General features: G+C 55.8%; 2 protein-coding genes across 4 annotated transcripts; one reads left to right on the top strand and one right to left on the bottom strand.

The window, feature by feature from the left end:
* The first annotated feature begins 203 nt into the window (after nt 1–203).
* Nucleotides 204–18,952, top strand: STX1B (syntaxin 1B). Of its 2 annotated transcripts, XR_005724362.1 has the most exons (11): nt 204–355; nt 8,873–8,947; nt 9,155–9,254; nt 9,357–9,431; nt 12,342–12,415; nt 12,811–12,919; nt 13,098–13,171; nt 15,032–15,169; nt 15,260–15,370; nt 15,629–16,189; nt 16,594–18,952. XR_005724362.1 is itself a non-coding variant. In XM_040259929.1 (10 exons), the coding sequence occupies exons 1-10, from the start codon at nt 326–328 to the stop codon at nt 15,707–15,709; spliced, it is 867 nt and encodes a 288-aa protein (XP_040115863.1). In that variant the 5' UTR covers nt 204–325; the 3' UTR covers nt 15,710–18,950. The 2 variants fall into 2 exon arrangements, 1 of the variants encoding a protein (XP_040115863.1); XM_040259929.1 differs by having other exon boundaries at nt 15,629–18,950.
* Nucleotides 18,953–19,147: 195 nt separating this feature from the next.
* Nucleotides 19,148–23,040, bottom strand: HSD3B7 (hydroxy-delta-5-steroid dehydrogenase, 3 beta- and steroid delta-isomerase 7). 2 transcript variants are annotated; one of them, XM_040259911.1, is made up of 7 exons: nt 22,561–23,040; nt 22,040–22,207; nt 21,660–21,815; nt 21,278–21,386; nt 21,101–21,200; nt 20,585–20,747; nt 19,148–20,077 (listed from the first exon to the last, which is right to left on the bottom strand). In XM_040259911.1, exons 2-7 carry the CDS (start codon nt 22,203–22,205, stop codon nt 19,665–19,667), a joined length of 1,107 nt encoding a protein of 368 aa, XP_040115845.1. In that variant the 5' UTR covers nt 22,206–22,207; nt 22,561–23,040; the 3' UTR covers nt 19,148–19,664. The 2 variants fall into 2 exon arrangements, with proteins under 2 accessions (XP_040115845.1, XP_040115841.1); XM_040259907.1 differs by having other exon boundaries at nt 22,040–22,211; nt 22,561–23,038.
* Between the last annotated feature and the right edge of the window lie 49 nt (nt 23,041–23,089).

The raw sequence follows: 23,089 nt of genomic DNA, 5'->3' as shown, positions 1-23,089 counted from the left end.
TTCCCCCCTCCTTCCCTTCCTCCTTACCTCCCTCCGCCCCCCTCCCCCGCGCTCCAGCTCTCCCGCATCCCTCCATCCGAGCCTGTGCCGCAGCCGCATCGCCACCGCAGCCCCGGCAGAGCCGAGCCCGGCCCAGGCCCCTGCCCCTGCCCGGCCCTCAGCCCGCCGACCCCGACTCCGCCCCAGCCCGCGGGCCCCAGGCAGTGGCCCCGGTGCCCCCCCCGGCGCCCCCAGACTCCAGCCTCCCGAACCGAGGCAGGAGGCAGGGAGTAGAAGCAGAGACAGGAGAACGAGAAGAAGGAGGAGGAGGAGGAGCCGTCGCAGGATGAAGGATCGGACTCAGGAGCTGCGGAGTGTGAGCCTGGGGGTGGGGAGAATGGGGGGGCGGGACCCCAATATTGGGGGACGCGTGGGGGTGGAGTGGGGGAGGTGCTGGGACGTGGGGGCAAATGATGAGGCGGGAGGTTGGTGGCAGGGGCGCCCCAAGATGTGGAGGCACCTGCTGTCTCCAATGAACCTGCATTTTAGGGCCAGTGGCTAGAAGGGGTTGAGGCCATTAAGACACGCTGGGGGCAGGAGAGGTCTCAGGGACCCTGGACACCCCACGTCCCCAGGCGGGCCCTGGGGTCTCATCTGAGGATGGGAGAGAGTGAGTGTGGGGAGAGAACTGGAGGGTGCTGTCATCTGCTGGGCCGATTTGCTGAATGAGAGGATGTGGGCAGTTCCTGGGCCAGGCTGAGCCTAGCGGGACCCAGATTTGGGGGCAGCCGGGGGGAAGGACACAGGTTGGGACTGAGATGCTAACTGAGCAGTGAATGAAATGTGTGTTTGTGCTGCTCTCCGTGGGGAGGGGGCACCTCTCAGAGATGAGGAGGTAAGGGGTGGCCTCAGGAGATGGCCAGAGGCCAGGGCCGGACGGAGAGTGATCCCAGAGGTGGGAGAAGGGGCTGCAGGAGAGACCGGAAGGAGGTTCCGTGTACAGGGCCCTGGAACTGGGTTGTGTGCCATGGACTGTGCCCCACTGGGGGGAACTGGGGCATCCTGAACGGTCAGGGGTGAGCTGGCGTGGGCCCGCCGTCTGCAGGCCTGAAGAGGCCCGGCTCCAGGAGTCCGGCCAGGCAGTGAGTTGGATTTGGGTGACGGGGAGGAGGGTGGCACGGTGTCTGCAGTGAAAGCTGCCATTTGGAAGAGGCTGGGGAGTGGGGGCTTGATAAGAGTGGTTTCTGGGACTGAGAGGAGGCTAGGGGCATTGGAGAAATGACCTGGGGTCCAAGGAGGCAGAGCTGACAGCCTGCGGTGTGCTCAGGGCCCCGGGGGTTATGCTAATAAAGTACTAGACCCAACTGATGTAGCCTGATGCACTTGACTAGGAGCTATTGGCTGTTCCCCTTGGGTTATTATCCCATTTGACAGATGAGGAGATCCAGGTTTGTGATGGGTAGGAATTTGCCCAAGGTCACCAAGCAAGTGGATGGGAAGATCAGACAGGAATCTGGGTTTCCCGTCTGCCAAGTTGACCTGTGTCTCTGCTTTTTTAGTCTTTGAAAGAGAAGTCTCAACACTGGGGGTAAAAAGCTCTGTCTTTGGAGGGCCCCCTGGGTTTGGGGATGGGAAACCAGGTTATAGGAAAACAAAAAGAAGGAGCTTGGAGGCAAGTGACTGTTGCCTCTAGGAGAAATGGGTTGACAGGTGAAATGGAAGGAGAAACTGGTAGTTGAGAGAAGGAATTCTGAAGGTTGGTTTTTTTTTTTTTTTTCAATTAAACTTTGAGTTATACACTCAGGCATCAGGAAAATGGGAGTGATAAAAATAACCAATATTCATGTGCCAGACACCGTTCTAAGTGTTGTATACATATTAACTCATTTTGATCCTTGTAGCAACCCTAGAAATTGGTGCTAGCATTATCCCATTTTACAGGTGAGGAAACTGAGGCCCAGAGAGGTTAAATAACTTGACCAAAGTCACACAGCTATTTAAAGGCAGGCTGGCTCCAGCACTGATGCTGTTAATTTCCCTTCTCTCCCCATTTTCATTCAAAGCAGGTTGCCATCCATAATCTCATTAGACCCTCACCTGGTAAGGTAGGCAGACTGAGAGACTGCTTCATTTTATGGTGAAAAAGACTGAGGCCTAGAGTGGTTAAAACTTGCCCAAGGTCACACCACTAGCAAGTGAGGGAGTCTGGATTTGAACCCAGCTCTGCTGTTGCCAAGACTGTGCCATGTCTCCAAAACCCAGCGAGATGGAAAGCGAGGGGTGAGGTGATGGTGGAATCATGGTGTGATTAGAGAGGGGGAGGGAAGAGGCAAAGCAGGATACACTGAAGGCAGTGATGAGAGTCTTCATCTGAGTGGGTCAGGGACCCCCTGCCCCAAGGGGAGGCATCCAGTTTGCTGGGGCTGCTGGGGGCAGCCGGTGGTGGAGGTGGGACGGGGGTGGAAGGGTGAATGGGGCTGACTGAATGCTGATGGCTCTGGTTAGTCATGGCTCCAGGAAACTGGAGATTCAGGAGGGCATGTGTGGGGTGGGAAAAAGCTTCCAGATGCAAGGAGTGTGGGGGTCTCCCCACCAGAATTGAGAATGAAGAGGCTGGAAGCCTGGAGAAGCCAGGCAGGGTGTGAGAGGCCTGGGAAAGGGGCCTCTGAGAGGCTGAGAGGGATCAGAAAGTCAGTGATAAGAGGGGAGGTCAGCCTGGGGGGTCCTGATAGTCTTTTCCCAATAGCACTTTAAGAGGTCCCAAGGGGTTTATCACATAGCACTCAAGGGCGCAGGTTTGGGAGTCAGACTGTATGGGTTCAAATCCTAGCTTTGCTACTCCTGTGTGACCTTGGTAAGTTGCTTAACCTCTCTGGTCCTCACTTCCTTCATGAATGAATTGGGAGTAGCAATGGGACCTGCTTTGGAAGGCTATCCTGAGGATTGAAATTATGCCAGAGGCTCCTAGAAGAAGGCCTGGGCTTAGCATTGCTCCACGGGTGTATGTTATTCTACAGCTGACTCGTTTATTTCTCTTGAGTTTCCCGTCAGCCCCCTGGGATGGGCAAGATGTGGCCCCTAATTTATTTTGGAGTACATCGAGGGCCAGAGCAGTAACCTGACTTGCCCAAGGTCATACAGCTGTTGATGGTGGAGCCAGGGTTGAACTAGGGTTTTCTGTTTCCACATCACCAGGCACCTTTGGTTGGCAACTAGGAGGTGCTGGGCTGGAGTGGAGGCTGCAGGAGGGAGTCAGTTGACTGGATGGGTGTCTCAGGGTCCAAGGAGTGGGTCCAGGGATGGGCTGAAAAGGAGAAGAAGAGAGCAAGTGAGGTGGAGAGAAAGGTTACAGAGCGAAGCCACAAGGGGATGTGTTGTGGAAAGAGCCTGCGGAGGCAGTTCTGGAGTGGGAAGGCGGGGGTGGGGGTGGTTGAGGAGACTGGAGAATGGGGGAGGGGAGCCTGCGGTGAGGAATTTGAGGGCCCTCAGGGGTGGGATAGGCACAGTAGATGCTTTAGAAGTGCAGACCTGATACAGCAGAAGGAAACAGTGGCCCCACATTCTCCACCAGGGACCAGGAGATCCCTGGGTGATGGGTTGATAGCCCCTAGCAGCATGAGGCTTGTTTCTGCCATTCAGACACACAAACTCCCCTGGCTTGAGGGCCTTTGCACCTGCTGGTCCTTCTGTGTGAATGCTGTTCCTTCTGCCTGAACACTGTTCCCTCTGCCTTGAATTCAGTGTCCTCCAGGTTGTGGTGCAGTTAACTCCCTGGGCCTTAGCTCGGATGTCAAACCTTCCCCACGGCCATTTCTATCACACCTCCCACTTTATCTCCTTCCTGCTATGTAAAAGGAGCTCGGTCTGAAATTGTCTTGCTCCTTTTGCATGGTCTGTCTCCCTCCCCTGGAATGTCAGCTCCCTTCCTGGCTTGTTCTCCGCAGCACCCAGGAGAGAAGTGGACACTGATTAGTCACGTTTGTTAGATAAATGATGACCCTGTGGAGCAGAGGGAGCGTGAAGAAGGAGTTGGTGGGGAAGGCAGAGGGGAGAGGTGGGGGTGCGGAGGCTGGACTAGATGCTGGGATCGAGCAGAGGCCCGGGTCAGGGAGACAGATGGACGGAAGCAGGGGGTGCAGTGGAGAGAGGCTGGTGCCTCTAGATCAAAGGATGCATGTGCCCCTGAGAAGCAGGTGTGAGCATGTGTGTGTTGTGTGTGGGGGGGCATGCATATGTGTTTACCCAGACACATACCCACTCTGTGACTTCTTTTTAAATTTTTTCGGCTGCATCATGCGGCATGCAAGAATCTTAGTTCCCTACTCGGGGATCGAACCCGTGGCCCCTGTAGTAGAAGCTCAGCGTCTTAACCACTGGACTGCCAGGGAAGTCCCCACTCTAGGACTGTTCTATCACCCAGTTCCACTCTCTTTGCACCTCTGGTTTAGTCACCCTCTTGTCTGCCTCCGTGCTGGACTCTCTGGCTCACACTGCCCCACTCCCTCTGTCCACGCATCTAAGTTGTTGCCACGCCGGTGACACACCCATGAGGGCCCCGGGTGTCTCTGATCAGGAAGGACTGAACCCAGAGGCTTGGATCTGATGTCCCCTGTCCCCAGGACAGTTCCAGAATGTGCCCAGGGCTTCCACACTCTCCCATTTCATCCTCCTGAGCGCTTGAGGAGTTGGCAGGCAGTAAAGAGCAGACCGCCAGGGCTCCAATCCAGGCCCCACCCTGTGGGCTCCCCATCAGCTGTATGATCTTAGGCAAATTACTTAATCTCTCTCTGCCTCTTTGGTCAAATGGGAATAAAAAGAGTATCTACTTCATGGAGTGGCTGTAAAGATTAAATTCATTCAGGCAAAGCACTTGTAACTGAGCCCAATGCCTCGTTATTGACACCTATGTGTTTGATGTGTATAATTCTTATCTTCAGTTCGCACATGAGGAAACTGAGGCTTCAGCTGTCCCTAAGGTGGATAAGGGCATGTGTGATCATCTTTTCCAAGGTATTCTTATTTGCCTGCAGCCTGTTTTCTTTTTAGGCTGGTTAGCTTCTTCCAGAAATGTAGGCTGTGCTCATGATGAAAAGTATGCACATCTCAGAGTGAGGAGGGCCCACCCATTTCACAGATAAGCCAGGGCCCAGGGAGGGGCCGTGAATTGCCTAGAGTCACCCAGCAAGTTGAATGGAGGCTAAAACATCTGGCTTCCTGTCTGGGCTCTTCCTGCAGCCTGGCACCTCTTCCTGGTTTTCTATCCCAGCCACAGGAGTTCAGCAGTGCTGAGGACACAGCAGAGACAAGTCTTTAGGGGCCAGGAAGAAACAGAGGGACAGGAGGGAAAGAGCCTGAGATTAAGCACCAGACAGTTCAGGGGCTAAATTCACTTCAGTTCATCTCTGACCTTATTTGCTGTGAAGTCTTAGGCAGGGTCAGGCAACCTCTCTGAGCCTGTTTCCTCATCTGTAACAGGGGAAAGGCAATGGGTACCAACCAACCCTCCCTGAGCAGTAATTATTTCTGGCAGCATCTGGCATTTTCTTCCTGCCTGGTGGTCTCATTGCCTCCTCCAGCCCACCATTTAGGGAGGACTCGGGCTTCCCCGGTGGCTCAGACGGTAAAGAATCGGCCTGTAGTGCAGGAGACCTGAGTTCGATCCCTGGGGTGGGAAGATCCCCTGGAGAAGGGAATGGCAACCCACTCCAGTATTCTTGCCTGGAGAATCCCCATGGACAGAGGAGCGTGACGGGCTACAGTCCATGGGGTCACAAAGAGTCGGACACGACCAAGCGACTAACACTTTTACTTTCTTGACTTTGTTGCCGTTCAGCAAATGCAGAGACTGAAGCTCAGAGGGAAGAAGGCGTGTAGCCCTCCAGCTGCTGACCTGGGCAAGCGTGTTTGCCTTTCTGTGACTCAGTTTCCCCACCTATAAAAGGGGGCTATTGTGAGAATGAAATGGATAAATAAAGGCAGTGTGCTTAGAACAGCGTTTAGCACATCATCAAATGCTGTGTAAACATTTGCCATAACTGGGCTTCCCTGGTGGCTCAGATGGTAAAGAGTATGCCTGAAATGCAGGAGACTTGGGTTCCATCCCCGGGTCAGGAAGAATCCCTGGAGAAGGGAATGGCTCCCCATTCCAGTATTCTTGCCTGGAGAATCCCATGGACAGAGGAGTCTGGCAGGCTACAGTCCACGGGGTTGCGAACAGTCGGGCACGACTTAGCGACTAACACTTTCATGAGCTTTCTCTGACCAATGGTCAACTGAAAAATTTCAGTGAAGATTAAATGAGATAACAAGAATGCAAGACCAAGGCCAAAGGCGCTCTCAGATGCTAATATTTTGCTAGGTTTTCAGGGCGCAGAGCTTTGCCCAGATTGGGCCTTGTCAGGAGGGCACCTGAGAAGGGAACCCTCTGGTGGTGGAGTGGCCGGTAGTAGGCAGTGCGGCCTTGAGCCACAGAAGAGGGTCTGGGAGGAGGTATGTCTTAGATTACGCCTCTGGTTTCCCAGCCCTTCAGCCTGGGTGCCCTTGAGCAAGTCCATGTCCTCTTCCCCCTCTGCCCTCCTGTTCCCTCATCTGTGAAATGGGGACAGCTTTTTCGAGGGCTGTGGTGGTAAGGATCAGACGAGATTATAGATGGAGAAGCGTCTGGAAACTGGAGAGGAGTTTAGCTCTCAGTTGCCTGTAATTAGTGTACCAACTAAGTCATCCTTGGGGCTTGTACCTTTCCTCCTCTCTCAAGGGCAAGTAAACAGGCAGCCGGGACCTGGCCCTAGGGATCACAGGAGAGAGGGAAAGAGATGAGACTTGAGGAAGTCTAAAGTCAGCGTTGGGCTTCCCTGGTGGGGAACTAAGACGCACAGAAAGTCAGCATGGGGCGGGGGAAAGAACAGGAAAGTTTCCAGACACCTGGGCCAGCGAGAGGCCTCGTGACTCGTGGGCAGCCAGGCTGCAGGCCAAGTGCTTGAAGGCAGAGAAGGAACATGCCTTCATGGGGCAGCCGGCTTTTTGAGGCTAGCACCTCATGGGAGGCCGGTGAGTCCTCAGAGATGAGCCAAGCAGCCCAGAGCCTCTTGGGGCCAAGGTCTGCGGGTGTAGTTCCGGGTCAGCTGGAGGCTTGAAGAGCCAGAAGTCCTCTCAGGGTCCCCAAGCCCCACCGGGTACCACCCCTCCTTCTGGGGGCAGCTGTGGGCCAAGAAGAGGAGCCCCCCTTTCCTGGGAGATATTTGGAGATGAAATGGAAGTGCTGAGCCCATTCTCTGACATGGCATGGGGAGGATCCCTGGGGACCATCTAAGCCAGGCTTTGGTGGAAAGCTGGGGTGCCTTCGAGAGGGTCTAGCTGGACGTCTCCATTGGTCTCTTCCTTGTGCTGTCAGGGCTCTCTGATTCCAAGTTAACCAGCTGTCTAGATCGCATCTAGCTCCCATCTGGCTCTGTCTAGGTTCGATCTCAGCTGTCTGCGATCTGTCTGCGTGAGTCTGGTTGGGTCTGAGCTGTCTGGTTTCTGTCGGGTCCTGTCTGCGGTCTGCTGGGACCCTGTCGAGGTTCTGGGCGAGCTCTCTTCTTTCGATCTCATCTGGCAACATCCCCTGCTAGACACTTTTGGCTCCTGTCTTGATTTCATTCAGGCTCTGGTCGTGAGATTCTGTCTGAGTCTTGGCTTTTTTTTTTTTTTTTCTGGAAATCAGGGTGAACTCTGTTTAAATTTCTGTGGAGGCCGATTAGGGCTCCAGATGTAATTAAGTTTAATGGGCTCAGCTTTGGCCCTCAGACTTCTGTCCCAAGCAGGGTCTTGAGTCGGGAGTGTGGAGCACTGGGGAGCCCTCCCTGCCCCCCTTTCCTCCTTCCTAGATCTGAGTGAGCATGCGAACCTGAGGCTCAGAGAGGCTGGGAGCACAGCCCCAGGGGGCCCTCCCCAATGTCCCAGGGGGCGTGGGGGTGGTGAGCTCTGCACGTCTGTGTGTCCACATGTTCAGAAGGCAGCTCTGCTGTGGGCCCGTGTGCGGGTGAGCGTCAGCATGTCAGTGCAGCTCTGTGTGGGTGTCAGGGGGCCTATTTCTGTGTGCCTTTGTGTCAGCCCTTCTGTCTCTGTCACTGGCCTGTCTGGTGGCCGCGGTGGCGGTGTGGGAGGGCGAATCCCTTTGTGTCTCTGAGCCCTGGGGGTGGAGGGCTGAGCAGCTGCAGGTTGCAACTGGGAAATCCAAGCAAGGGAGAGTAGGTGGGTGTGAAGTTGGAAGAGGCTGGATGAAAGCAAGTGACTGCACGGAGGAAAGTCGGGGAGGGGTGAGAGTGGGTGGGAGGAGGAAGGTCGGGGTGCTCTCTGTGTCTCGCATCCAGCCCTCCCCGGGCCTGACTGTGCTTGCTTAACTTGATGCCCGCCACTGGCAGTGAAGTGACCTTGCCTAGGGGACATGGCCGGTCGCGTTGGAGGCTGGAGGGGAAGAGAAGGGAACACAGTGAAGCCTGGCGGGAGTGGCTGGGGGCATGGTGGCGGGGATCAGGCTCCCGGGACTCCACGTCAGACCCCTTCTCGCAGCCCAGAGCCAGTTACTGCTAGGCTGACATTTGGCCAGTTTTTACAATATGGAAATGCTTCCACACTGGTTGGATAAAGCATCTGTCCAGAGCGCCACCCGCCTCCAGGGTGACAGCGCTCTCAGGACCACTTCTACCCAGTAAGGGTGCCTTTGGCTAATTCCCTCCAAGGTGTCCTTTGGGCTGTCAGTCACCCGGCCTCCGGGACCCTGTGCCACAAGACACTCAGTATTTGTTATGACTTCTGGGCGCCCTTCATGTGACCCTTCCCAGGACCCGCGCCCTGAGCCTAGAGCTCGGAGCATCAGGACTGCTCACAGATCCTGCCTTTCTTTGCCTCCCAGGCGAAAGACAGCGATGATGAGGAAGAAGTGGTCCATGTGGACCGAGACCACTTCATGGATGAGTTCTTTGAACAGGTAACAGAACCTGACCCCCAGCCCACACCTGCCTTCTTCCTGGCCCCCCGCACCCCCATCCCTCTCTCTACTCCTCCATTCCCTTGGCCTTTTACCAACCCCTCTGGGTCTGGCCCATTTCCCTGAACCCTGACTGAGCACCCCCCCCCCCGAATCCCTTTGTCTGGCCCGACGACTTGGCTGGGTATAGCCAATTTGCTGCCCCAGGTGGAAGAGATCCGGGGCTGCATTGAGAAGCTGTCAGAGGATGTGGAACAAGTGAAAAAACAGCACAGTGCCATCCTGGCCGCCCCCAATCCGGATGAGAGTAAGTGCTACTGCTGGGTAGTTGGGAGCTGGGGGCAGAAGGAGGCTGGGGTCCCACCCAAATGTCTCACCCATCCCTCTCTTCCCCTTGCCTCTCCCTCAGAGACAAAACAGGAGCTGGAGGACCTCACTACAGACATCAAGAAGACGGCCAACAAGGTTCGATCCAAGTTGAAAGGTGAGAAATGCCATCCCCTGACCAAGGAGGGAAACAAGTCTGCCTTCCATTGGACTAAACCATGACAAATATCTATAAACTTCCAGGAGTCAAATTCCTAAACAGTGAGAAGGCATAAAATCCCAGATTTTCCGATTTGCTCCAGATTCCACAGAGAAAGATACAGACAGGACAGGGAAATGAGAGAGAGGAGGGTTTCTGTCCAAATCGGCATCTGAGCTCTGCTGGTTCCATCAACAACAAGGTCTGCTGAGAAAATACAGTCTTCCAGGTGGCCTTCGTTTCACAGAGGCCTCATTTCTCCCGAACAGGTGCCGGACACAACGCTCAGCACCCAGTAGGTGGGCTCAGCAAATGCTTCTGAATTGGTATCCTTAGCTCAAGACAGATTGGACTGTGTGGCTGACACCAGGGGGCTGGCAAGCTTGCAGGAGGGACTTGCCAAATGCTCATGTATCCACTCTAATTTAAGGACTTGGGTGCTGGTAATAACCACCTTCCCCCAAAGCATTGTGGGTTGGGAACCTCCTTGTCTGTTGGTGCCAGGGGAATTCAGCAGCGTTACCATGATGTTAATTTATGTGCTCCTGGTAATTCAGCATCAGAAAACACTTGCCAAGCACTCCCCTGTCTGAGGCACGTTGCTGGGCTCTGGGGGGAAAGGAGTCATGTCAGATGTCTGGCCCTGAACACAATGACCTTGGTCCAGGGAGGTGAGGACAGGGACTCCATGCTTTCCCGGATTCAACAGGAGGTCATATGTGAGCCTCTAGTGCTGGTCTGTAAGCCCTTTGCACTTAGGAGAGTGTGCTGGAAAGCAGAATGATCCAAAGTGGGAGCTCACTGATTGCAAATCCAGACAGAGGGAGCCCACTTCCATCATTAACTCATTCTGGACAGGTACCCTACCCTCAGCTTCCTTATCAGTACAGTAAGAACTACTGAAGCAATTTCTAAGCTGGGGGGTGGAGTTTGTTCATTTTTCTTTCCTTTTTTCTGGGGGGGTAGCAAAATCTTTTTTTCCTAAGTGAAATCTCACCCCAAATTCCATTATATACAACACATAAATGTCAGACTATTCTGGCTGACCGGGGGGTGGGAGTCCCAGAGCCCTATGCACCTGGCTTCCCATCACTCCTGGGAACAGCCACCTCTGAGGTTCCTTCTCAGAAGCAGGGATCCATGGAACACAGTTTAAAAATCACTGTGCTCAGCGATTTCGTTGAGCCTATGGAACTCTGACATTAACACACTCTATAAGACCATGACATGGGTTCAGTCCCTGGGTTGGGAAGATCCCCTGGAGAAGGGTGTGGCAGCCCACTCTAGTATTCTTGCCTGGAAAATCTCATGGACAGAGGAGCCTGGCGGGCTACGGTCCGTAGGGTCCAAAGAGTTGGACATGACTGAAGCGACCTAGCATCCATGAGACCATGAGGAGGGCTGTATGGCTTAGGACTTCAGAAATAGCCAAGAAAGAAGCTAGGAAAAGTGGCAATGCCTCAGAGAAGCCGACCTTTCAGAGCTCCAGAAAAAGAGAGTCTTCTCCATCTTTCTCGAGCTCTGTGGTGCCATGACCTCTGGCTTTGTCTGTGACCTCGAATGGGTTGTTTTCTCCATCTCAATCTCAGTTTCTAGTCTGAAATCTGGACTGCTATCACTGAACTCCCAAGATTGCTGGAAGAAGTCATTGAGACCTTATTAAAGGATCCCTTCCTCCGGGATTTGACCCCAGCCCCAAGTCTGACAATAGGGTCCCAGTCTAAGGCCAGCGATTCCAACATCCTTGGGTATGTGTTTCTGGACTTTTCCTGTAGCAGCTGGAACAGAGATGTCACTCATTCACTGGCCCGCCATGGCTGGCAGGGGAGCGTTGGGGTGCCATCCATCCTCATACCTCCACCGCTGCCAGGAACAGTGAAGCAGTGTTCTTAGGAATGGCCTGGAGGCTTTTCCCTGTTTGAGAGGGCCTGTGTTTCATTCAGCCTGCATTTCCGGAGCCCAGCTGATTTTACTCACAAGCTCCTTTATAGGAAATCTGAATAAGTGTGGGGAGTGTATGATCGAGAAGCAGCAATCCCAGTTAATCTGTGTGCTTTTCCAGAACGTCCTGTAGCAGTGGGGATTCCTGGCACAGGGATCATTTTCTAAGACAGTGTGTGTGCGTGCGCTCAGTCATGTCCGTCTCTTCCATCATCTCCGACTCTTTGTGACCCTATGGACTGTAGGCCCCCAGGCTCCTCTGTCCATGGAATTCTCCAGGCAAGAATCCTGGAGTGGGTTGCCACGCCCTCATCCAGGGGATCTTCCTGACCCAGGGATCGAACCCACATCTCTTATGTCTCCTACATCTATAGGTGGGTTCTTTACCACTAGTGCTACCTGGGAAGGAGGAGAGCTGTTTTCTCTGTTGGAACATCCATCTGCTTACCCTGGAATTTTCCAAGGAAAGGGCGGCCAGTAGAACCTGACCCGCCTGAAACTCCTTTCAGTCCACCGGAAAAGTCCCACGATGGGTTTCTGACCCTTTGCTGAGGTTGCAAAAAGTAGAGAGTACCCTCCACTCCCATTCATACAGAGGATGTTGACTGGGAGACTGGGCAGGAGTTACAAACTTTCAAAGACCCAGTCTCTCCATCAGAACAAATAGCCCCACTCTGTCTGGTGACCAACTGACGCTCAATCTCCCCTCCTACTTGCCTTCCAGGCCCCCTCAAACCTTGGTCCTTTTATCCGCCGGCCTCCTGCCTCGCCACCCTGCAGTCTTTACTGCCTGCCCTTGCCTGGGTGTGACCCTGTTCACAGGCCTGCGGCCTGCCTCAGGATGTCGACCCCTTCATATGTCCCAAGCCTCCGCCCCACGCGCCCGGGGTCTCCCGCCCGCCCGTCACTGCGTCTTCTTTCCCACAGCGATCGAACAAAGCATTGAACAGGAGGAGGGACTGAATCGATCCTCTGCGGACCTGCGCATCCGCAAGACCCAGGTAGGAGGCAGCGGCCAGGCACGGTCAGGGTCAGGGCCAGGACCAAAGCAGAAGGGACCTGGCAGGGGAGGAGTCCAGGCCGGAGCCCTGCCTGTTGGGGTTGGGCGGCCCAGAGCAGGCACAGGTATGGGGCGACTCCGAGGAGACTGGTCGGGGCGGAGCGGGGCTATGGGGAGGGCGGGACGCGCTACGACTCCGTGCTCTCGCCTGGCCGCTTTGGTCGGTTTGGGCGTAGGATGGAGGTACTGGGGCTAAGGAACTGCGCTATTATGAGGGGTTGGGATCGTGGCCCGAGCTGAAGAAAGGGCCATAGGCCTCCTCAATCCCATCTGCCCACTCCATCCCTCCGCGGTCTCTGCTCCCTGCCTCCTAATGTGTCTGTACCCCCACCGCAGCACTCCACACTCTCCCGGAAGTTCGTGGAAGTAATGACTGAATACAACGCGACCCAGTCCAAGTACCGGGACCGCTGCAAGGACCGGATCCAGCGGCAGCTGGAGATCAGTGCGTGTGACACCCCCTACCCCCAGCCCTCCCACTCCCGCCATCGCGTACTCCTTCCAGGCAGGCCCTTCCCCTCGGTGGGCCGTAGGCCAGGCGGGAGGGTGGGCTCCGGGGTCCCCTCACCTTAGGCCCCCCAGGCTGGCCCAGTCACTGAACAGAGAGCCCTTTCTCCCCACAGCCGGAAGGACCACAACCAACGAAGAACTGGAAGACATGCTGGAGAGTGGGAAGTTGGCCATCTTCACGGACGATGTGAGCCCCGCGTAGGGGTGGGGTCTGTACTTGCAGAGTATTCATCATTCCTCCCCAGGCTTAGGCTGAACTCAAGGTCCTAAGTCCACCCTGAAATCCCAAGCGTCGGGAAGTCTGAATCTGGAACTGGGGAATTCCATGGGGGCTGAGCAGAAAGGCACCCTCATAAAAATGGCAGACGGGAGCGGGTGCTGTTGTAGGCACTGTACCTACTAAACTCCTTTACACCTCACCACAAGCCGCTGAGGCAGCTGCATTTCACACATGAGGAAATCTGACCCAAATTTAAACAAAGAGCTTAAATGACTTGCCGAGGTCACACAACTAGAGGCAGAGCAAGGATACAGTCCAGTCATGACTCTTCAGTACTAGGATACACTTCTCCCTAGTGACACAGGTCATTTCACCAAGTGACTAATTTGCCTACGTTTTGAAGATTTAAAATAAAAAAAAAAAAAACCTAGTTTTAGTTTTGCTGAAGTTTTGCCCTTGCCGTCTTATATGTGAAATAGATGGACTTTCCCCAGCTGTACCTCTACCACTGTAGTTCTTCTTTCTCTTTCTCGACTTTTGCCCTGGCTGACAGGTTCTGGCTCTCTTTCGGCTTCTGGTGGGTGGCAGAATGACTCTGGTTTAGGTTTCTAGACCAGGATTAAAGTCTGTTTACTGATTGTCTAGCAGTTTTCAGCAAATTGTTATTTAGAGAATTGACTTTGTTAAATTAGCTTTGAGAAAATTGCTCATGGGCCAGTTAGCCTGGAGCCCTCCCAGACAGCTCTGCCCAGGATGTCTGTCAGTCTGCCTGAGAGTAGAGGGAAAACTGATGAGTGGTTCTCAGGATATAGAGCTGATCCCTGCCAACTGACCCACCATCATTGTGGTGCAGGGTTGTCAGTACCTTGCCTGAAGGCTGAACAGGATGCAAATGGGCCCTAAAATAGTATTCACTTCTAGGGTCAGGGAAGGCTTCCTGGGGGAAGTGGCATTGAGCTGTGTACCTTAAGAGACAAGGAGCATTTGGACACGGGAAGATGGGCAAACGACATTCCAGACAAAGAGGACAGACTGAATAAAGACAGGGAGAGTGGACCAGTTGCCAAAGAGCCATTGGATGATGTGGGCTCTTATGATTTGGGGAGATAAGGACAGAAAGGAAGATGGGATCTTGATTGCTAAAGTAAAAGGTGTGTAGACTTTGGGTAGTGGGAAGCCCTGGAGGGTTTTAGAGCAGACGAGTGGCTTTCTAAACAGTGAGTGGTTTGGAAAATGAGTGATCTGGCTTTTGTAGGGGGGCAGTATACCTGATTATGTTACCGTGTCCACCATTGACCAGATGGTGGCCCCCAATCCTAGTGGGGGTCCAGGACCCCCATCTCCCTTCCTGGTGTGTGCTAAAGGCTTTTTGAAATATATATACATTTATTTGGTTGCACTGGGTCTTTAGTTGTGGCACACAGGATCTTTCAGTTATGGCCTGTGGGATCTAGTTCCCTGACCAGGGATCGAACCTGGGACCCCTGCATTGGGAGCACAGAGTCTGAGCCATTGGGCCACTAGGGAAGTCCCCAAGTTTTACTTTTTGTATTTTAACACGTCTCTTTAGTGGTTTCTGTGTGCCCGGTACTATTCTAATCAATATGCACATAGTCACTCAATCTTCACACCACCGTGTGAGGCAGGCACCGTTAGTATCAGTTTTCTAGGTGAGGAAACTGAAACTCCATGAAGTTAAAAACTTTATCCACAGTTACAGCTAGTAAGCAACAGCCAGATTTGAACCCAGATGCTTTTCTGGGAGTGAAGGGGTTGCAGCTCCCCCCCACCCACCAAAACTCACCCTTCCCGCCCCCATCACCCTAGATCAAAATGGACTCGCAGATGACAAAGCAGGCGCTGAACGAAATCGAGACGAGGCACAACGAGATCATCAAACTGGAAACCAGCATCCGTGAGCTGCATGACATGTTTGTGGACATGGCCATGCTGGTGGAGAGCCAGGTACTGCCTCGGGGAGCCTCGCCCGGGTCCCCCAGCGTCCCCTCTTCCAGCCCCAGTTCCCACCCCGTCCCATGCATGTCTCCTCCGCAGGGCGAAATGATTGACCGCATTGAGTACAATGTGGAACATTCCGTGGACTACGTGGAGCGAGCTGTGTCTGACACCAAGAAAGCTGTGAAATATCAGAGCAAGGCCCGGAGGGTGAGCGGGGGCGGGTGGGCCTGTGGAGCAGGTGGGCTGAAGCCGAGCGGGTGGGGCTGGGCTCAGGCCGGGGCTGAGTTGAGTGATGAAATCCCGCCAGAGGCCTTATCTCGGGTTCTGACCTCTTCCTTTTTTTTTCTGTTTTCTCTCCCCTCTTCTTTTCCCTCACACCGTCCTCCCCATCCGTCTGTCGGTTTGTCTGTCTTTATCTCTCGGTCTCCCTGTCTCCTCCCTTCCCCTCGGCCTTCCTGCCTGCAGAAGAAAATCATGATAATCATTTGCTGTGTGGTGCTGGGGGTGGTCTTGGCGTCATCCATTGGGGGGACGCTGGGCTTGTAGGCCCCCCCACCCTCCCAGACCTTTCCCCCACCACATCGGGAGCAATACCCCCACCGCCCCTTCACTCCATCCCCTGCTCCAGGCTCACCCTCAACACAGGCAGCCCCCCTTAACCTTTACCGCCCGTCAGACCCTGGAGTCCCTGGACCTCCCCCGACCATGGACCACCCTCGCCCCCGCACGTAGATAGCAGCAGGCGTGATTACACATGCACACCAACATGCATGCCGCCGGCACATGCTCGAGACGTGTGGACACCCCAGCGTGTGTGCGTGTGTGTACGTGTGTAGCTGTGTGTACAAGCACCTGATCACCCTTCTTGCCCCCCCACCTCAAGTCCGTGTGTTGTCCGAGCTTTCCCCCTTCCTCTGGGTTGTTGTGTGGACTATGGCCGGGTGTGACACAGCAGCCCACTGAGCCGCACTCTTCTGTCTTCTGTAAACAGGGTTTTGTGTGTGTGTGTGTGTGTGTGTGTGTGTGGTCACAGATCCATGGATACACAGTTTGTGTCCATGGAATTTTGTGTTTGAGTGTTTCAATCCAATGTAACAGCACCGCCTCCCTTGACATGCCTCCTTCCCCTGAGTCTGCTACAAATGGGGCAGGTTGTATGTGTGCAGAGGTTCACACTCATTTCCTGAGGATCCAGGTTGGTCCAAGTACACACAGGTCGTGGCAGACACCCCAGCGTGGTGTGGAGCCAACCCTCCTGGCTTAGTCACCCCCGGGGCTGGCCTGTGTCCTAGGGAGCACGTGTGTGCGTGTGGGGCTCAGCCGAGGCAAGCAAGTGGACACATACACGTGTAAATAATCTAGCTTAGCCTGTATATCTGCGTGCATTTCCCCGGCAGGTGACGTGAGGGACGTGTGTGTGTGTGTGTGAGCGTGTGCATATCTAGGCTGTGTCTAAAGTGTCAGTAGGTGTTCTCTTGGGATAGAACCCTCTACGTTTTGCATGGGACACCTGTTTTGGATGGGCACAGGAATCTATATTTCTACGCTATCTCGAGTACGTCTGCAAGTGTGTGTGTGTATGTGTCTGTAGAGGATTTCTACATAGTGTGTTTCTGCCCCCCTGTGTATGATACCCACATCCGTTCACCTGCAAGGACCTGTGCCCCGTCCAAGTTTGTTGATCCAGGTTATTTGCTCACTCCCTCTCTCCCCAGAGTTGCTGGCTGCTGTTGGGTGTGGCCACACGTGCCTCCATCAACGTTGTGCAATGGCCGCTTCCTGCCCTGCGTGGTCCAAGCCCCTGTGCACACAAGCCCACATGCTTATCTTTCTCTGTCACGTAGGCCTGGACGTGTAGAAGCTGGGACACCTCAGTGTCTCCTACCTGCCACGGGGATGAGGCCACACCCAGGCACACACACATGCACACAGGAGCCCAGTGCATGCTGACACCAGCACGAAGCCTGTAGAGGTTGGCACCGGGGCACACGAGTGTCTCCTGGAAAGGCTGTTGGTGGGAAACGCTACTGACAGGGGAATGGCAGGGGCTGCCCCAGGCTCTCAGAATGAGAACGTTCCTGAGAATTACCTCAGAACCGAAAAGAGGCCGGCGATGGTCCCTACCACCCCGCCTGACGCGCTGGCCTTTGGGGTTAGGGAACTGCTTATTTCAGACGTACTGGAGTGGGCTGAGTCATGGGACCCATTCCCTGGACATGACTCCTGCTGCAGTGTCACCAGTAGCAGCTGGCCCACAGGGTGAGTCAGAGTGGGACACGGGCCCGGGTTTGTGATGGTGAGGAAGGGGCCAGCTCCTCCCTTGCTGCGTAGACAACACATGCATGGGTGGATTTGTGCGTTGGGTGGCAGGTGGGCGAGGGGTACATGGGCAGAGAACAGTGTTCGAAGCCTCCCACTCCATTGGCCCAGGAACATACGTGTGCACAGGGTGGAGGACTTTGGTGTGTGTACACGTGGTTTCCTGGAGGCCCTCTTCATGTGAAGTGTGTGTGCGTGAGAGAGACAATGCAGTTGTGACCTTCTGGAACGTAATACTCTACCCCGCCCCAGCCCCAGCTCACATAGCCAATCTCCTCCCTACCTGGCTGGGCCCTGCCTGTGTGTATGGCCCATAGATGCACGGGACCCCTAAGGTGGGCTGTCCCCTGGAGGGGCGCCTGCCTGTCCATTCCCACAGTGCCCTTTGTCAGGACAGGAAGTTTGCCCCCGGATCTGACTGTAGCCCCCTTGCTCACACTCAGGCTTCTTTGGGGACGTCAGAGCAGGCCCCAGCACCCCCGACCCAACCCTTTTTCCTTCCGGCCACCCAGCCAGGATACCCTCTCAGCCCAGGTGTTTCCGGAATTCCTACGGCCTTGGGGCCACGAGGAGAAGGCTGGAGCCATGGCTGGAGAAATGCTGTTGCCTCCTTGAGTGGCATTAGGTCTGTAACTGCCCATCTCTGGGCCTCAGATGGACCAATGGATCCCTGAGGGTCTACTTCTCCAAGTCCCACCCACCACAGGATGTTTGCCTGTTGGCTGCTGTGTCCGTGCGTGTCCTGGAACTGTTGTCTGGGGGCTGGTGTCTCTTGCATGTTCTCAGACGAGTGTGTGCTTCCCACCTGCCCGCCAAGCCCCTACCACCATCAAGCCCCTGTGTGCCCATGGGTGGTCCTGGGCCTGGCCAGGGCTCGCTGCTTCCCCTCCCCACTTCTCCCTAGCCCTGCCTTTCACGAAGCACACTGCGTGTCCATCCCATGTGCCTGTGGGTTGATGCACGCTCTTGCCACGCTTTGAGCGTGTGTACATGATGTGTTCTATGCATTCACCCTGCCCCAACCCCAGCCTGCCCCGCAGAGGACAAGATGGGTGGCCCCCGGCTCCCTCCTCCCCCCCCCCGTACCCCCCCCTTGCCTGCTGTGCAACCGTGTGTACGTTGGCGTGTTTCTGTGTCGCTGGCGTGTCACGTGACGTAGCCGTGTTTGCTGACATGAGCCCCTGCCCCTTCTGTTTCTCCGTTGGTTTCTAGAGCTCTTTCCCTCTCCTCCCCGGAGGGGACAGGACTCCTGGGGCCTGGCTGGGGGCCCAGAGCCAGGCCATCCTCTCCTGTTAGCCCTCAGAGTCCCATTTCTCTCTATTGGTGACCAAGTTGCAAATGGATAAAATACAGGAAAATTCTGCCCCCCGCCCTCGCCCTGCATGTCCTGTCCCCAGAGCCCCCACCTCCACCCCGGGCCGGGTCGGGCCCTGTGGGACGGGAGAAATAGCAACTAATCCAACAGCGGGATGCTGTGTGCTCACTTCCTTCTGTCCCCACGCGGGACGGGCGCCGTGGGAGCGGGAGAGACATGGTGGGAGGTGGGGGGGCGTGCTGGCCGGGCGGATGGGCACAGGCTCAGAGGAGTTTTAATCCAGGGCTTGGACAGGTATGCATTACTGGGGCAACCTCAGGCAGAGTAGGGGACAAGAAGAGAAAAATACACAGACTTCCTCAGCCTTTATTGATGAGTATTGAAAGATAAATGTCTAAAGGTAATAAATGTTTAAAATCATGGGACTGTGACCCCCAAGCAGGGACCAAGGTGGTGGGAAGAGTTAAGAGAGTGTCTTCACTCTGAAACCAGGCCTTAGGATCACGAAGGACATCCAAGAGCCAGCAATGAGGGCCTGCAGGCCTTCCACCCACTTTCTGCTCGGAAAGCCAGAAATGGGATGTCGTCGTTGAGAACATCAGGGCGGTCAGATCCTTACTAAGCAGCCATGAGGCCTGAGTTGAGATTGAAGACACAGACACGCCTGCCTCCAAACCCTGCCCTAGAACTTAGGGACATTAAGACACAAGCTCAAGGCTTCTGGATTCCAAGGTGCAGGGCTCTGGGACCACCAATCTGGCATCAGGCCCCTCTTCTGGCTCAGCCTGCCCTCCCTACCAGGGTCTGAGGGCTCTGGGACCCAACGATGCAGTGCCACGCCAGGCTCTGGGCCCAGCTGCACCGTCGCTAGGCTGAGCTCTCCACGGTCTGCACCCAGCGGATGGTGCGGGTCCGGCTCTCCTCCCAGGAGAAGAGGGGCTCGTAGCCGAAATGGCGCCGAGCCTTGTCGGTGCAGACGGTAAAAGTGGTGTTGGCCACGGCCAGTGTGTAGGGGTTGAGCAGGGGCGCGTAGAGCATCAGCGGTCGCAGCAGCCACTGCAGCAGGGTGTTGAGGGCGGCCAGGAGCACCAGCAGCCAGTAGGGCATCAGTGGGCGGGTGCCCACCAGCCGCAGTCCGCAGGGACCCAGGAACTCCATGTTGAAGTCCTCATAGCTCTTGTAGGGCGAGTTGTCATAGCAGAAGTACACCTGGCCGCCCATGAGGGCAGCTCGGTGTTCAAGCTCCCGGGCCACCAGCACGTGCATCCAGGCCACATTACCTGTGGGGGTGGGGGCGGGGGTGCCGAGGAGAGAATGGGGGGCGGGATATGTCCTTGAGTGCCCTGATAACCACATAGATGCTGCTGTCTCCTGGGCCAGTGCATGAACAAGCCACCCTCTCGGGTCCGCATAGATACCGCCCACGTCACTACAGCCCTGCTGAAGGCTGCCTAGCCAGGTGCTCCCCCAGGCCAGCCTGTATGGATACAGTTCCTTCATCTCTTGGTCCTGGGGAGATGCTCCCCCTTCTCTCCTGAGGAGATGCTACCCCCCAAACTGCAACACTTTCAGCCTATGACTTGGTGTTTATGTCAGCCTTCCCCACTCACAAGGATACTGTTTCCTCTGTGGCCCGTGAAGACAAGGCCCACATATCAGAGTCTGCTCTGGCCCATGTATAAACCGTCCTTTTTTAGCTAGAGTATATAACACCCCCACTTCTGAGAACCACGCAAGTCCTGCCCTGTTTTATTTTAGCCTCCCCCACCACCCAGCCCGGGCCTCACCCACGTAGACTCGGCCATGCTCCACAGATGCTGGAATGGCTCGGAAGAGCCGGCCTCCCAGGCGCAGGCCCTGGTGGTAGAAGTCCCTCATGATCTGGTGCCCTTCGCCGTAGATGCCAGTGGGACGCAGGGCGCATGTCACTAGGGACAACCCCCCCAGGACCTGGGGGCAAAAAAGGCACGCCCTGCTCAGACCAAGGATCTGGTGTGTTTTCCGCCCTGGTCCCTTCGGTTTTGAGAGGGAAGGAAAACAGGGCAGGATGCAAAGGAGCCCATGGTGAGAAAAACAAAAGCAAAAACCAAACCAAACAAAAAAACCCAGGGGTTTCCCTGGAGGTCTAGTGGTTAAGACTCCACCCTTCCACTGCAGGGGGTGAGGGTTCAATTCCCTGGTTAAGGAAATAAGATCCCACATGCCATGCAGTGTGGCCAGAAGGAAAGAAAAAAGCCCACAGGCTCTGGTTCTGCCTCTGCCAGGCAGCCCCATCTCCCACGTCTCATCTTTTCGAGTCTCACCTCCCTTCCATTGGCTTCCAGGACGAGCCGCTCAGCTAGGGCCTTGCTGCAAGGATAGGGATGTCGGTGTATGGCTTCGTAGGGGGTGTTCTCATTGCCCCTAGTAGGGGGAGAGGGAAGATTCTTAATGCTGAGGGGAGGTGGGGCCCTGGAAGGACTATGGGGGCCTCAGCTCACCTGTAGAAGGGCTGGCCTTTGATGTTGGGCCCCACAACTTCCATGCTGCTTGTGTAAATCAGGAAGCGTGTTCCAGTCTGCACACAAGCCTCGATCACATTCTGTGTGCCTGAGGGAGGTAGGGGGCTGTGTGTCCAAACTGAAGCTTCCTCCCCATCCGCCTCTTCCCCTCCCCATCCCAACACTGGACGAGGACACATGCCTGGGGAGAACCACAGAGGTCAGAGGACTGGCCTGCCACCACAGGGGCAGAAGGGACAGATCGTCACAGGGTGATCATAGAGGTCAGGGTCAAAAAGGGAGCAGCGAAAAAACAGCCAAGATCAGGCCATGGGCCAGGGAGTACTAAGGACACGGTCAGAACAGGTAGGGAGCAGCTCACCCTGGACGTTGACCTCGTGGATGATCTCAGGACTGGTTTTCCCAAACACATCCACCAGCCCAGCTGTGTGGATGACCACGTGGGCTCCGGCCATGGCTGCTGCCACCTCATGGGCCTGGGTCACGTCCCCCTGGATGGCAGTCACCTGCACGGGCCCTGGGAGCGGGTAGGGGCAGGCAGAGGCAATGTCAGAGCTGAGACCATCAGCCAGCTGCTGGGCTTGGCCCACACCCTCAGGAGCCACATTTTCCTAATGACTCATTCATCCTATCCGCTCCCGCCGGAGAGACATAACAGGCATCATCTTTTCCGCCACTCAGAAGGGAGTCCACACCCTCCCCACCCCCTGCTGTCCCTCCTCCACCCCTCCCTCCAGTCACCTGTCTTCAGCTCCTCCAGCCAAGGACCCAGGTGTAGGTCAAAGATGCGCAGCTCACGGAGCCGCGGTTCCCGCTGCAGCAGCATTCGGACCACATGTTCCCCCAGGAAGCCACAGCCACCTGTGACCAGGTACACCAGCTCCTGGGTTTGGGCAGAGTCGGCCATACCTGGCTGGGGAAAGACACCCTGCCTCACTTGGGTGGCCTGCTGCCGATTGCCCCAGCAAGGGCTGTCCCTTTCCTCCTAGAAGGGGGCTCTGACTCAGTCGCCCGGAGCAGTGAGCCAGAGGCCGGAGCGTTTTCTGGAGGCTGTGGCTGTGGGTGCAAGTGGCCAGGCTACCTGCCCTCTGACCCTGCCAGCTGCAGTTCCCGAGATAAGGGGGTGGGCTTGGCACGAAGGAAGGGGTCAGGCTTTGAGGGAGAGGGAGAAGTTCAGGGGCCAAAACGAAGGGTGGTTGGCAGGGAGCTGGGGCAGGGGGTAGAGGAAGGCGGGAAGGGCGGAGCTGGGGGAAGGGACCTACCTGCAGCCAGAGTCCTAGGGCGCCCAACTAGGTACCGAGGCAGTCTTCTGTGTCTCCTGGGCCAGCGCCACACGGTCCCCTTCCGCTTGCTCCTCCTCCCTCCTGGCCCATTCCAGGAACAGAGACCAGCCCTGCCTCCACCTCTCCGCCCCCCAGCCTTGCCACAGGGCACCCTCTGGTGGCCACTCGGCGGCACGGGCTTCTGGTTCCAGCAGAGAGCTTGTGGAATGGGGATGGGGGAGCAGAACCTGCTGGGTGGGTGCTGAGTAGGGGTTTTAGCGGCTGCAGAACAGGGGAGGCAGGGTGACCTCACTCCCGGCGCATGACATCAGTGTTTCCCTCTTGGTGGACCTCCCAGGAGACCCGGAGCCCAGCAGCAGCTGTGGTTCTGGAAAGGGAAGGGAGGCCTGACCTTGGCCCGGCTCTGGCTGGCCTTGGCGGGGATTTCTGGATGGTTGGTCCAGCCTATCAGGTGGCCCGAAGTGATGGGGGCTGAGTCTGCAGGTCTGGCATCTGGCCCCAAAGCCCC

The sequence above is a fragment of the Oryx dammah genome, unplaced genomic scaffold (assembly GCF_014754425.2).
Source record: "Oryx dammah isolate SB20612 unplaced genomic scaffold, SCBI_Odam_1.1 HiC_scaffold_2, whole genome shotgun sequence".
Taxonomy (NCBI): domain Eukaryota; kingdom Metazoa; phylum Chordata; class Mammalia; order Artiodactyla; family Bovidae; genus Oryx; species Oryx dammah.
The sequence above is the reverse complement of the archived record's forward strand: the minus strand, read 5'-3'. Positions and strand labels throughout refer to the sequence as shown.